Source organism: Sinocyclocheilus anshuiensis, unplaced genomic scaffold, assembly GCF_001515605.1.
Source record: "Sinocyclocheilus anshuiensis isolate Anshui unplaced genomic scaffold, SAMN03320099.WGS_v1.1 scaffold1317, whole genome shotgun sequence".
NCBI lineage: Eukaryota > Metazoa > Chordata > Actinopteri > Cypriniformes > Cyprinidae > Sinocyclocheilus > Sinocyclocheilus anshuiensis.
Window position 1 is genome coordinate 647537 of NW_015551117.1, and position 15142 is coordinate 662678.

At 36.0% G+C, this 15142-nt stretch overlaps 1 protein-coding gene across 1 annotated transcript in view; it reads right to left on the reverse strand.

Moving 5' to 3' along the window:
* Positions 1-763: 763 nt before the first annotated feature.
* Positions 764-15142, reverse strand: part of cdh15 (cadherin 15, type 1, M-cadherin (myotubule)) — an 18232-nt gene continuing 3853 nt past the window's right edge. Inside the window, exons 2-14 of the mRNA XM_016453185.1 lie at positions 9671-9835; positions 9146-9301; positions 8665-8809; positions 7840-8021; positions 7612-7740; positions 7335-7514; positions 6515-6753; positions 5404-5546; positions 5030-5263; positions 3423-3662; positions 3179-3324; positions 2362-2556; positions 764-1983 (exon numbers count right to left, since the gene is read on the reverse strand). Of these exons, the coding sequence (XP_016308671.1) occupies positions 1783-1983; positions 2362-2556; positions 3179-3324; positions 3423-3662; positions 5030-5263; positions 5404-5546; positions 6515-6753; positions 7335-7514; positions 7612-7740; positions 7840-8021; positions 8665-8809; positions 9146-9301; positions 9671-9835 (2355 nt within the window). The 3' untranslated portion in view covers positions 764-1782. The remainder of the gene's footprint in view (positions 1984-2361; positions 2557-3178; positions 3325-3422; positions 3663-5029; positions 5264-5403; positions 5547-6514; positions 6754-7334; positions 7515-7611; positions 7741-7839; positions 8022-8664; positions 8810-9145; positions 9302-9670; positions 9836-15142) is intronic.

Consider the following 15142-nt stretch of genomic DNA (forward strand, 5'->3'; position numbering starts at 1 on the left):
AAATGTACTGTTTTTAAAACAAGTAGTTGTGCTTTTTGAGCTTCTTTCCAGACTATACAGATCAGTTCTTAGTTGCCTAAGAAACCGGTTTGTTAGACCAGATAAGCATTGCCAGTGGTATGTCTGAAGTCATCTTGTGATGTCAGTGGATATTCTGCACCATATGCAATAAATTATTTTAAAAAATTGTTGAATGTCAAAGAGTTTTAATTTTACCAATTAGATTTATTTAGTTATTAGTCATTATTATTAGTTTTATTTTACCATTGATCGTAAATGTTTGTGGCAGTTGACTAAAATTTTTTTTTATGAAAAATACTCTTTACTGAAAATACAGACTATTCATACAGACTATTCATAACTAAAAGAAAAGATAACAACAGCATTTCACATTTTATTATGAAATAAATATTAAAAACAAAACTATGTAGTTCAAAATTGAGAAACACAGAAACTACCAAAATTATTACAATAGGCATTGTGTAATTAGGAACAACTTGTGTTCTTGAGGGGAAAGAACAAATATATACATTTAAGGCATCATTCATTTGGCAAACTTAATATGCTGCATATAAAAATTATACTTATTCCTAATGTTAATTCTCTTTAAATGTCTTTGTTTTACTTACTGAGGTTAACTGCAGGCAAGCAAAAATAGTATTACAAGCACAATTATTACACAAGATACTAATGTTGTATAAAAAGAACAATTGATCAAAAGATTAAAAAAAAACATTTTATTAGTCGATCTGTCTTAAAAATAGATATTGAACAATTCATGCATTTTTTTTTTTTATAGGAGTACGACTTTCTTCCATTGAAATACACAAGAATATATCATTTTGGAGCTGCTGTTTTCCGTACAACTAAAGGTTTTCATGGGCGGAAAACGAGGGATATTTACATACCATTGAGTAACAAATAACTCTTTATGTCCATTGAGTACCATGCATTAGCATTCAAATCATCTGTACTGACTCAAACGTGTTTTTTGTTGTTGTTTTTTTTATCACATAAGATTGAAAATGTCTCATTGGTGCTTTCACTCTCATCTTTATACGCTAAAACCAGTGTCCTTTGGTGTTACTACTATTCAAATTTGGCACTGTGTAACTTGATGCACCATATTTGACTATCTTTTTTTTTTTTTTATAGAAAAAAGCAGCTCTGAAGTTTACCAACATATAAAACATCCTTCTGTGTTCGATAGATGAAAGAAAGTCATGGGTTTAGAATGATGGTTATAAGTAAATGACAATTTATGAATATCAATTTCTTTTTTGGGTGAATTATTCTTCCTGTGTCTACCCCACATGCTCAGCAAACCTCTGTATTGGTCATCAGCTAAAAGAATCACTCAAGAACATGACGCTTGGTTTATGAACAAGGCATCTCTTTTTGCACCATGTCTAATCAGTATGCACTAACACACGGTTCCTCCCTCCAGTTGGTGCTTTCACAATGTGAGCCATTTGCGCACTGGCCCACAGTAAGCACCTGTCACACCAGCTTCAATATCAGCAGCATTTCATCAGCAGTTGAAATAGTTCACTGATCCATGAAGGAAAGGAAAAAGACACTGATGACCTTTACACTGATCACTGGGGAATAGATAGAGACCTCCATTTATCTACAATATCAATAATGTAATCCGCCCCCTCGTCCTTACATCATGAGCACTCTCTCATATTGAAGATGGGACATTTGATTTGCATAGAGTTTTGAAGGACATGCATGTATGAGAGTATCTGAACATCTTGAACAAAAGAATCAGTCTGGTGCCTAACGTGGGTCGTACATGTTAGCCAGTTTTTTAAACCGTGGTCCCCAGTCATTGAGGTAGTCATAGTCCTGGTCACCGTCTGAGCCCATGGAAGCGATAGAGCTAAGGCTGCCTGCTACCGACCCATCTCCCTCATAGTCATAGATCAGAGCTGTATCGTATGGTGGGACATTAGGGTCATTGTCAGCAGCGTCCAGCCCCTGTTGAGGTGAAGCAAAAAAAGTGCATTTGATTTTCATTGGTAATTACATAGCAAAGTAAGAGAATATGTCTACATTCATCTTAATTACATTTTAAGGGTCATCTAAAGTTTTATATTTGCCTTTGATTCAATTCTTTTACTATGTAGTTTTTATTTTTTATTTTATTGAATTTTGTTTTCTTGATTTAGCTATTAAATTTGTAATTTCCAAACTTAGAGTAAAAATAGCACTTAGCACCATGAAGAATAGTAATGATATATAACTAATATTTTCCTTTTTACTAACCTTTTCAAAGTAAATGCTAAGGAAAGTTCCTAATATTACCCACAAATATTCCAGAATGAATCTTAATTCTTATAAAGAAACCTCACTTACAACACTGATGAAATCTTCTATGTCTGTTGGGTCTCCGGGGGGTTTGCGTGGATATGTAGGAGAAGGCAGGTTATGGGGTGCATCTTTCCTTAGAGGTTGCTTTCCTCTGGGCAAGCTGCAGTCTTGTGGGAAAAATGAGGCTGGGGCAGGGACCATGTCACTTGGGTTCCTCAGAAAATCAATATTAAATGCATCCTATAGGAGAGAAACAGCTTTAGGTATTTCAGGAAGTTTAACATTTCACCTCAAAGCAGAATAAAATCCAACAAACATTCAACTTTATTATAATTTGCTGAACTAAAAGATTGAAAACACAAGGATTTTGCAAGCATTTAATGTGGGTCAGGAGGCCCTATACATCTGTCCACTCTATCACTCTAGGATCCATGTGTCAGATGGGGAAAATCCCCAGGATAAATCAAAGTCTTTGACTCGGACGGGAGCTATGTTCAATCATCCTATGCTTACTGCATATGAGCTCATCATACCATGTAGGCATATAATTTAGTAAATAGTGTCTATTTATTTTGTCTATGTGGAAAAAATGTCTTTGCTGTGCTGTGTTGTTTACTATTCATTTTGACAAATGTAGTAGGTCATATGAGTATTCTGCAGTATATACAGAATTGGCAAAGTGCACATACTGTGTACAAATCATAGTATGTTCTTCCTGTAAGTTACTCTCCACATCTGCTCCTATCTACTGTTGCATGATCTTTGCATAATATATTTTATATATTCACTTATTTATATATCTAGTTCAGAATACACTGTATCTACATGTAAAATGTATTCAATTTTGTGTCATTGCTCTTACTTCATCCTCTTCTCCTCCTCCCTGCTCATCATAGTGAAAGACATTGTCTCGGATGTCATCGTCAGACGCTCCGACCAGCAGACCTCCTCCTTTTCTAATGTTCTGCCTTGTGCAGCCCTTCACCGCCACAGCAAGAACGATCAGAACTGAAAAAAAAAAAGCTTTATTAGAACAAATTTCAAGTATATCTACTACCAATATACTACAGATTATGCATGTTCACATAAATATAGTGTTTACTTACACAACAGAAGAGCAATGCATCCCATAATAATCATAAGGGCAATGAAGCTTATTCCCATTTTGGTTCCAAAGATGACTGCGGTGTAGCTCTTGCAGTCACCGAAACTGTCACAGGGACACACAGTCACGTTGACCAGAGCATTAGAGGAAAGGGAAGGAGAGCCAGAGTCTGATACTACCACAGGAATAGAGAATTCCCCTTTCTCTATGTCTATCAGTGGCTGGAGAACCGCATGGGTCTCTGGTAACGGACATGTAAAGAGACAGAACCAGAAGCGAGGGGTCTTAGAAATCAAAGTACACTCTGTGAAATCTGTTTCTAAAGCAAGGGTAGCCAACGCTGCTCCTATTGGTCTACCTATCCTCCTGCAGACTTAACTTCCAACCTTTCTTCAACACACCTGCCTGTTATTTTCAAGTAATCCTGAGCACTTTTATTAGCTTCAAATCTTTTTAATTATGGTTGGAGGATGGTAGCCCTCAAGGAGCCAGGTTGGCTACCCTTATTTTAAACTAGTGATTCTCAACTCTGGCCCTCAAGGTCCACTTTTCTTCAGAGTTTTACTCCAACCCTATTCAAATACATCTTAACAAGCCCTCCAAGAGCAGGGTTAGCTACACTTGAGGTCCACTTTCCTGCAGAGTTTTGCTCCAACCCTTATATAAATATTACAAGCTAATCAAGGTCAGAACTGCTCGAAAGTAAAAGGCAGGTGAGTTTGATCGAGGTTAGTGCTAAATTCTACACAATGGTTGCCCTAAAGGAGAAGGGTTAGCTAGGGTGACCATACGTGCCATTTTCCCAGAACACGTCCTGGCCAGGATTTCTATATTGCCTAAAATATCTAGGTTTTGGCTTTGTTTGCGTGTGCAGACCGATCGGTGTATGACATAAAAATACCATACAGACGGTTCCTTATGCTTTCAAAATGCTCTCGAGGTATTTTGATGTCATACACCGATCGGTCTGCACACGCAAACAAAGCCAAAACCTAGATATTTTAGGCAATATAGAAATCCTGGCCAGGACGCGTCCTGGGAAAATGGCACGTATGGTCACCCTAGGTTAGCTACCCTTGCTCTAAAGCAGGGGTTCTCAACTCTGGCCCTTGAGGTCCACTTTGCTGCAGAGTTTAGCTCCAACCTTGATCAGACTCACCTGCCTTTCTAATAATCCTGAATACCTTGATTAGCTTGTTCAAGTGTGTTTGATTAAGGTTTTCTCTAAATAATAAATAATAATAATATAATGCAGCAGTCTTCTTGACTTACTTAATCAGCAAGATTTCTAGTTTAACTAGCTTCAACAAAGACCAATAAAACAACATCTAGATAAGTACCAAACCAGCATTAACCAGTCTGTTTCCACTCCTGGCTTCTTAGCTAGCTTGATTATCTAAGACTTACTTGATTGACCAGTTCCACCTGAAAGACCATGCTGGTTAACTGGCTTAACCATCTCACTATGGCTATGCTGGTGCACCAGGTATACTTGCACCAAACCAGCACCCCGATCAACCAGGACCAGCATGGACTTTCATACTACTCTGAGCTGGTTTTCAGCAGGATACAAAGATATAAAAAATAAATGTATGTCTAATGTTTTACCATTAAGAGTTATGATGGTCCAGTTGGCAGCCACATTTTGATCAGCAATGTAAAAAGTGAAGGGGTCAGCTTGAGGGGACATGTCCTCATCCACAGCACTAAGCAGAAGGCCCAATTTATCTCTGTCCCGATCACTGCACACTGTCCCACTCAAGGGTATGAGCACTGGTGGGTAATCATTGGTCTCCCACAGATTGACCTCCAATGTAGCTGTTGCAGAGATGCCATCAGCGTCTGGAAAGAGAGTTATCATATGAATGATTACCATTTTTATTAAAACAAAGGCACACTGGTTATTTTGTGACGGCATAGTCACAGTATCAAATATTTTATTCTGCTGTTATTATTTTGGTCTTCAGGTCTGAGGTGCTCACCCTGATCTATGACTTTCACAATAGCAGAGTAAATGTTGTTCCTGACGTGGGAAGACTGGATGTTGAAGGATCTCCTGGCTGTGATTTGTCCAGTTGCATGGTTAATAGCAAGCCAATTCTCAGGATCCTGAATGATTTCAAACCTGAACAAAAATTCACAATCCTAAGTAGGTCACTACACATAAAATGTAGAACATACAGTGCATAAGGATTAATGTATGTAATCTTTCCCTTGTGAAAAAGAAGAGCACTTATTACAGAATTAATTGAAAAAGTGTGAAATGTTTTTGGGACAATTAACTGCATGTTACACCCTTAAAAATAAAGGTGCTTCACAGTGCCATAGAAGAACCTTTTTGTCTAAATGGGTTTTAATTTTATAAATATATTTTAATGTATATTTAAATATACTGTATTTAATGTATACTAAAGTATACTTAAATGTAATTTCTAATGAAGCTTGTATGTCATGAATTTAAATGCATTCTTAATTACACATTTGTAATTACAAATGTGGTATTTAAAATATATTATCATTAAGCATAATATAAAATATAACACTATAGTTAAAATTAATTATAAAAGTATTTTACATGTGCTTTGTTAGTCAACACATAAATATAAATGTACTTCTTTAAAGCATAACAAAAGACTAATAAATCAGTGATTTACATTTACATTTAGTCTTTAAGCTGAAGCTTTATTCCAAAGCGACTTACAAATGAGGACAAGGGAATTTAAAATGTACTTTAAACTTTTAATTTGACATTATTAAAAAATGCACTTTTTACACTTAAGCACACTTAAGTATACAGATTCATGTTCCTGAATCAATATCCTTGTTATTAATCTACCAATCAAATTAGGTTTTGAGTTAATAACATTCTTCAATCAATCAATCAATCAATAGATCATTCAATCAATAATTCAATCATTTTTTTGATTGAGATGAATAGTATAAGCTCAAGGGTTTTGCACATGGTTGCTTGATAAGAATGCTGTTCCAGGACTAACAAAGGATGTCGATCCAAGAACATCTCCTACATGGCTTCATTGTGCTGTGCAGAATAAAAGTGTGTGTGGAATGATGGTACAGATAAGTGAGCCTCACCTTAGCTTGGCATTATCTGGATCGTGAGCAATATCTGAGACCAGGACAGTACCGGGAACAGTGGACTCTGCAACATTCACTTTAATGGGGTTTTTATAGAAGATTGGGGCCTCGTTCTCATTCATCACTCTGACGGTGACTGTAGCACTGTGTATTTGTTCGTACGGGGCTTTAAGCCTGACGTCATTCTCTGCTTTGACAAAGAGCTGGTACTCTGCCTGGGATTCATAGTCTAGTGGCTGCAAGAGAGTAGAGACATTGCATTTGAAATGTAGGCAAATAATAAGAAACACAATCACAGTTTCCTGAGGTATGGGTTGATGAGAAAGAGGAGGGATGGAACCTCGAACTATTAGATTTTATGTAAATTAAACTATTGTCCTATAAATGGCTAAATGTAAATGTTGATTTAGGCTCACATTTAGATTGCATTTAAAAATTTGTAGTTAAATGTTTTTATTAACATAGCTTTTTTTATGTAAAATCATTTATTTTTTTTATTATACATCATGTTTAACACTGTCAAATCAGAGTTCAGCTGAGAAATACTTTTGTTTTGTGCTATTTTTGGTTATGTCATTATTATTTTTTTTTGTCTAAAATAATGTATGAATGATGAATACTTGGCCTTAAAGTCCCCATAAAATCAAAACTGAAGTTTTCTGGCTTTAATATGAATATGATAACCTTAAGGTTTCACATTAAATCTATTTAAAAAATGGGACAAGCTTGGTTTGCCAGTCGAAATTGGCCAGTAACTGATTTTGAGAGTCCCTTGGCTGCAGTCTTAAATTTACCACGTTTGTTGAAGTAATCTCACCTTAACCACAGAAATGATGCCTTGGTTGGAAACTGGGTCTGTGCGGATGGCAAAGTGCCCTGAAGGATTTACAATGGTGTACTTAATCTTCCAGTTATCTCCACCTTTCTGGTCCTTATCTGTCGCATTGACCCTGCCCAGCTCCGCGATGTACTTGTTCTCCATTGCATAAATGTTGTACTGTAGTCACAGAATTGGATCAAGAGCTCAGAAAACAACGATCAAGTGAACGTCACAGACTGTGCATGTTTTCAATTGGTTTTTTGTTGTTACGTACCATGGTAGGATGGAATTTCGGAGCATGGTTGTTAATGTCAGAGATGTGAATAATGGCACGACCGGTGGAGGTTAGGCCCATTCCAGACATGTCAGCCACCTGCAGAGTCAGCCTGAAGGACTGCACCACCTGACAACACATCAGGGCATGTTACTGCTTTCTTTGTTCAGACTTTGAAATCAGTATTTTTGTCTATGCTGTTTATTTCTGAGACACAATATAACCCACATCTCTGTCTAGTCCCACATCCCGAGTGTAGATGACTCCAGTTTTGTTGTTAATGCCAAACATGGTCTTGTTGATGCCGTGAGGAGGGATACTCTCTTGCCCAATGATGGAGTAGCTTAGAGCTGCGTTTTCAGTCATTGGATCATCTGAATCTATCGCTGTAACTTGCATTACTGAAGTTCCTGATGACAGAGAACCACACAACACGGTTATGATACTTATGTTTGTACATCTGACTGCCTGACATAAAGGCAGAATTGCCATCTAATGAAAGTGGATGGTGACCCTGACTGCTGAAGTTCCAAAAAGGGCAAAGGAAGTACCAGAAGGTACTATAAAAGTGATCTGTATGATTGTGTAATATATTCCAAGTCTTCTAAACCAATATGATAGCTTTGTGTGAGGAATAGAACAAAATCTAAGCTGTTACTTTACAAAAACAGTCATGTCCTCCTTATGAGGTCATGATACATTTATGATACGCAAGTATATCTTTATTTGCTTACAACCAGAAATACAGTGCACTCAACACCAAATAAGAAGAAGAAGACATTGTGCATAAACTTCATTGATTCTTGCATGTATTTTGAACATGCGATGTGGAACATGGAATAGAACAGCCTAGCCATTTTGCTAAATAACAAAATTTGAGAAGAAGAAAGAAAAACATACACGGTTCAGTGGAAATGAAGGTGATGATATAATTTTCATTTTTGAATGAACTATTCATTGCATTGATGTGACAGTGTTTTCTTCTTTTAAATAAAATATTTATTTTATTTCTTAAAATCATTTTTGAAATGCTATTGTGCATGCATATCTTACCTGGAACAGAGAATTCTGGGATAGTGCCAACAAACTCCTTCTGGGTAAATTCAGGCCTGTGGTCATTCTGATCTAAAACGTAGATTTCAATCGTGGTGGGACTTTCCAGTCTCTCTCCACTTGGGGAAAGTGCAAAAGCTTTGAGCTGAGGACATTATACATATAAGTTATTCAGATATATCACATAATTCATCAATCTCTTATCTGTGCGCTCTACAGTGGGGTTCATAAGTTTGGGACCATACTGTAAATATGGAAAAAACAGTATTATAATTGTGAAAAAATTCAAAAGAAAGAAAGAGTATTTTTTTATATTTAAATATCAAATAATGGATATTGTTCTGCACTATTTCTTGGTTACAATTATTCAGTTTGATAAAAACGCAATAGAAGCTTCCCATTTTCACCAGTGGTCTCAGACTTTTGTTTCCCTCTGTTCATGACTTCATTATAAAAACACAATTCCAACAAGCATGTTTACCTTAAAGCTCTTGTGTTTTTCCCTGTCTAGTGGCAATTTGCTCTTGATCCATCCTGTTTTTTCATCAATTTCAAAGAGGCCTTTGGGGTCCTGGTCAACCCCGGGCCCCTCCAGCATGTATATCACCTCCCCGGTGAAAACCTTGTCTGATTTGATCTGTGAGAGTGGGCATGGAACGTGTTACAGCCGTATGTTAAACAGCTTATATCTACTCATAGAGTGTGAGGATATGTTTCATGTTTTACCAGATATTTACTGTGTGTGTGTGTGTTACACACAGAGCCTTGCTAATTCTTTTATTTTGCTGTATTGCATAAAAATGTAGTTCTTTGTGATATTTTTGTAGTTGTTTTAAACCAGAATAATATGACGAATAAAGTACTAATTTTGTCGATAGTTCTATTAATAAAAATACATTACCTCTTTAAATTAGTATACTCTAGTGAACTCTTAGTGAAATGTTTTTTCCACACAGTATCTTTTTCAGATCTATGTTGGGCAACTAATGGTGGGCTGTGTGTTTACCTGGACCAGATCTTCAGGGACCTGCTTGCTGTTTTCTGATACTCGGATTGGTGGAATGATCCAGTCTCTCTTGACCCTGACCTGTGGACCTGCACTCCTGTGTCTCCATGGATACAGCACAGCTGGCTTCAGATCGCTCTGTGTTACCTGACTGCTGCTGCTGACCTGCAACAAAAACACATGGAGCAGTTATTTATAATCTGGATGCTCTTCGGTGACATGCACACAACCCACCGCAGTCTTTCTGCATCTGAATAATTTCTGTGCCACTAATGCCAGTAAATTGCAAAAATCATGGCCCTGATGGCTGATGTCATGAAAAGCAATCTTTCTCCATTGAGGACTCAAAAGTACCTCTGTATTCTGACTTAAATATTTTGCAAGGCTTTTATACAGTTATAAATTCATTTACACATTAATCATGAGGCATTTTAATTTGATTTAATTCAGCATTCCCTTGTGTAAAAGAAGTGCTTAATTGCATTGAATGTGCACTTCTGATGTACTTTAGATCTAGTATATGGAATGTTTCTACAAAAATGTACTTGCAGATAATATAATATTAATAACATAAAAGGCACTTGCACTTAAGAAGTAGGCCTACACTTATTTTGATGTAGGCCTACATTTATTTTGGCATGTAAAAAAAATTACTTTTAACTGTAGTGTATTATTAATATTACATTTAAAGTTAAAATATTTTTAAATGTCATTACAAATATGTATTAAAATTATGGCATACAAGTCTCAATAGAAATGATATTAAAATATATTTTAGTTAACCATAAATGCTTGTCAGTACATTCTGCAGTACACTTTAACCATATTTTAAAGACAATAGAAGTAATTATGAAATTAGATATGCAGATGTACTTAAGTCCTACTTAAGTGGGTCGAAAAAGCACTTTTAAGTTCAACTAATTACTTTTAATATAAATAATACATTTACAGGTAATTATAAATAACATGCCGTCAAGTGTCTTAAAACATTACATTCAGTAAATTCTTGCAAAGGATATTATTTGCATACTTTTAAGAAAAAGTATGATAAAGCGTTAGAAGGGTTGGTACTTTCACAGTCTCGCAAACCTGCATTTCTACCACAAACCTCTAGGGGTCTATTACAGGAAATCCTGACAACCACAATAATTTGGATTGCTTTAAAATCCTTGATTGCATATGTTAATATTGTCAATTTATTGTACAACTGCAGTTCTGACTCTTTTTCCAGCTTCAAAGTGCTTTCACAAAGCGTGTGGAGCTGATATCTTTCATGGCGTCTCTAATGTGGAATCCAGTGTGCTTTGAAGGCCTGTGGTGGTGGAGTGAACCTAACTTACATATCTTTTTTTCTCCCTTACCTCTTATTTTTCTTTCATAAACATAAGCACTATCATATATTGAGGTCTAATGACTGCACTAATATGTTCAGCCAAAATAAAGGGCTCATACAACACTCCCCTCTCTCTCCCTCTCTTTCTCTCTCAGCCTGTGGTGGTGGAGTGAACCTAACTTACATTTCTTTTTTTCTCCCTTACCTCTTATTTTTCTTTCATAAACATAAACACTATCATATATTGAGGTCTAATGACTGCACTAATATGTTCAGCCAAAATAAAGGGCTCATACAACACTCCCCTCTCTCTCCCTCTCTTTCTCTCTCACACACACACACACACATGCAGCTGTTTAGCAGGGAAACGGGCTCAGTTTTCGCCACCCAAGGCCTGTCACGCTGAAACACACTCTCTTTTGCCTGCACCTGACTGGGGTCAGAGGTCAGCTGCTAAACATGCTTTAGTGACAAAATTCCACACACAGTGACAGAATTCTCACATACACTGACACAATGTGTGTCAAACTCTCACTATGGACCAAGCCTGATTTATGAAACTACAAGAACTATGTAACTGTAGTCATTTGCCAAAGATAAATGCAAGGAGAAGTAACATTTTGTAAATGGCTTTGAGTAAATAAGCTGCACCATCAGGGTCTAAAATTAACTGTTTGCCACACCTGTCACTGGTGAGTATGTAATTAAAATTTACCAGCCATAAATACCTCTGTTAATACTACATCCATGAAAGTATATTTTGCTTTGTTTTATTATATTTAGGATACGCTTGTGAAAAAGAAGTGTGCTTAAATGCTCACTTGTAGTGTACTTAAAATCATAAAAGTATACATTTTTAAAAAAAGTTTACTTTCACATAATATAATGACTCAGTTTCACACACTTTTTAACACAGTTTAACACACTTTTAAAAAGAGCACTTTGTAAAAATGTCAAATTAAAAGTTTTAATGCAAAGTACATTATAAATCATGTTTTAACAATATTTTATCGTGAAGAAATACACTTATTTTGGTTGATGACATGATGTGCAAAGGACATGAATTACTTGATTATGATTTGAACTATACACTCTAAAAAATGCTGGGTTAAATATAACCCAGCGCTGGGTTAAAAAGGGACAAACCCAGCTATTGGGTTGTTTTGAACCCAACCGCTGGGTCAAAACAACCCAATAGCTGGGTTTGTCCCTTTTTAACCCAGCCTTTTTTAGAGTGTAGTGTGTTTTTCAACATTACATTTAAAATGATTATATTTTAAATGTACTAAATTGCAAATTCATCATTACATTTGTGTAATTACAAATATAATTAATTGATATCCAGGTTTCAGTAGAAATTACATTAAAGTATATTTTAGTTTACCACAAATGCTCATCAGTTTAACCATATTTCAAAGACACTAGAAGTAATTATACTTCTTATAACAATATACTTAAGACATACTTAAGTGGGTCAAAAAGTGATCTAAAGTTCAACTAATTGCATTTAATATACATTTAAACTACAATACATTTCTATTTAATTGCAATTAACGTGATTAAGTGTCCAAAAATATTACATTCAGTTTGTACTGAAGGATATTCTTTTGAAGTACATTATTTACATAATAAGTACTCTTTTTAAAAGTATGCTGAAGTGTACTTCCTTATCACAAGGGTATTTTATTTCAAATGATTATTGAATGATTACACTCTAAAAAATGCTGGGTTAAATACAACCCAGTGCTGGGTAAAATAGGGACAAACCCAGCAATTGGGTTGTTTTGACCCAGTGGTTAGGTTAAATGTTTAATCCAACATTCTGGGTAGTAACCCAACCACTAGGTCAAAACAACCCAATTGCTGGGTTTGTCCCTATTTTACCCAGCACTGGGTTGTATTTAACCCAGCATTTTTTAGAGTGTAATGATTTGTTTTCCCCAAATTTGAAAAAGGTTGATTTTTATTTATTTATTTATTATTTATTTACTTATTTGTTTAATAAAAGAAAAAGTTGAAAAAGGCCCAAAGTATCGTTTTGTACATTCTGCTGCACTATGTTGCAATTCCTAAAAAGCGTTATTAATAAACTGGCCAGTACTCACCAAAGGCAATTCTTTTTTGTGCATTTGGCGCTCTGTAAGTGTTAATTTTGGACCCTGTGTGACACATTTGAGGAACAAAAGACTAAGAGGACCTCATTTAAGGAGCAAATCTTAAATAGCAGCGATGGCTGTCATAGTTCTTTGATTTCCTCATGGGTGCAGCAGTGGAATTGTTTCCTGAAAGCATGCCTCTGAGCAGCCCATGCAGAATGCTAGACATCACAGGCATGCACAGACCCCGCTAGAGCGCACTAATCTTAGAGCAGCCTGAATTCTCCATTCTACTAGTGTAGTACTGCATTACACTCAGTCTAAGGTGTTTACTCTTGTATTTCAGGACTCAGTTCCCAAACAACAGTCCCATTTTTTGACTATTTCAACATTTTTTAAACTGAACACACACAAATAAACATGCAAATGTTTACATGGAAAGAAGTTAGGTGAATTCAGTTCAGTTCAAATTAGTGATAGATCTGCATCGTTCAAACAAATATTTTGCTAATTTGCAACTATCGGTATTAATATAGAAATGGTAATTTCAACTAGTGTCCCTTCCAAAAATCATGGTCAATCCCTTTCTACTTTTTTTGGTTTTCAAATATTTTGTGTGTGAATTTTGTGTAAATATTGTAAAATAATTTCATTTCCATTTATTTTAAGCATTATTGTGTATATTTAATTGTCACAATTTCTATTATACATATTAACATAATATCAACCAGCAGAAATCTGGATACATGGCGAGTTGGATATTTGAGTTTCAGCTGACTTCAGTTGAGTTGTTGTTATTCAGGGGCCGTTTACACGACAATGTTTTCAGCCAAAAACGGGAAACTTTTTATGCGTTTTGCCTGTTCGTTTACATGACAACAGCGTTTTGGGGACTGAAAACACATATTTTTTGAAAACTTTGATCAGTCTTCAAGATCAAAGTGTGTGTTGGTGGGAAGTCAGTTTTCTGGGTGGCATTTACAGGAGGTCTCTTGATGTCTTTAACAGAGCTGCACATTTGGTTACTTCTCTTATCATTTACCCAGGGTCTGTTTATGTACTTCCTCACCTCATTTACGACATGCATGAGTGCTTTTTAGTCTGTGTATTCTTATCTGAACTTCCTAGACTGTCCACCTGGAAAAATTAAACATTTGTTTCTCCTACACAGAGAGAAGCAATGAGATTAAATTAATCGGAGAGTAAATGAACACAGCTTCTCCTCAGAAAAAGGCCCCTGTAATCTCACATCTCTCTCTTTAAAACCTCAACAATGTTTAAAAAACAGTTCAGATTTGCCCAAATACTAAAGGCTGCGAATCAAATCTGACATACTTTAATATTAACTCAAATTCGTCCATTTTTGCATCTCGTAAGGATTTTTTTAAAAATACAACTCTGGGAGAAATACTTGAATGAGACATAAGTGAGATCTCCATTATGTCTCCTGAGCAATGTGAGATGTATGTGAAAACATTTGCTCAAAGGAAGCACTAATCTGTCACAGGGCTGAAAATACCCTACTGTCTGAACCAAATACTAATACCCCCAGAGACAGCAGGTGCCATCTGCAGACTTTGTGGCAACCCCCAACCTCTCATTCAGTTATCCACCAAAACATAGCCTAGACTTATTTCATGATAGTTTTATGAAGGTCCGAGAAAGTGTAATCATTTTGGGCCTTTTAGTACTCTGGGGGGAAAAATCCACAGTTGTTGCTCTCTGGATCACATTTATCCCAGATTAGCTCTACTTTTACCAGAGTAAGGCATTCCTAAAGCTCCACTGACATATGGCAGGGTCAGCTGGTCCGAACCATGGCACTGATGGTGCAAGGCGTGACTAACAGAATGAGATATGCTACATTTCTGAGGAGGAGAACAAACTAAGTGAGTGTGGAACACATTAGGCCTAAGCATGTGTGTCCAACAGAGTTTTGAACTAGTTATAGTGCTTTTTTGAGTTATATTCATGAATGTCTAAATAGTTGAGTACAATGCATTATGCAATTTTTTAAGATAAATTAATATATATATATATATA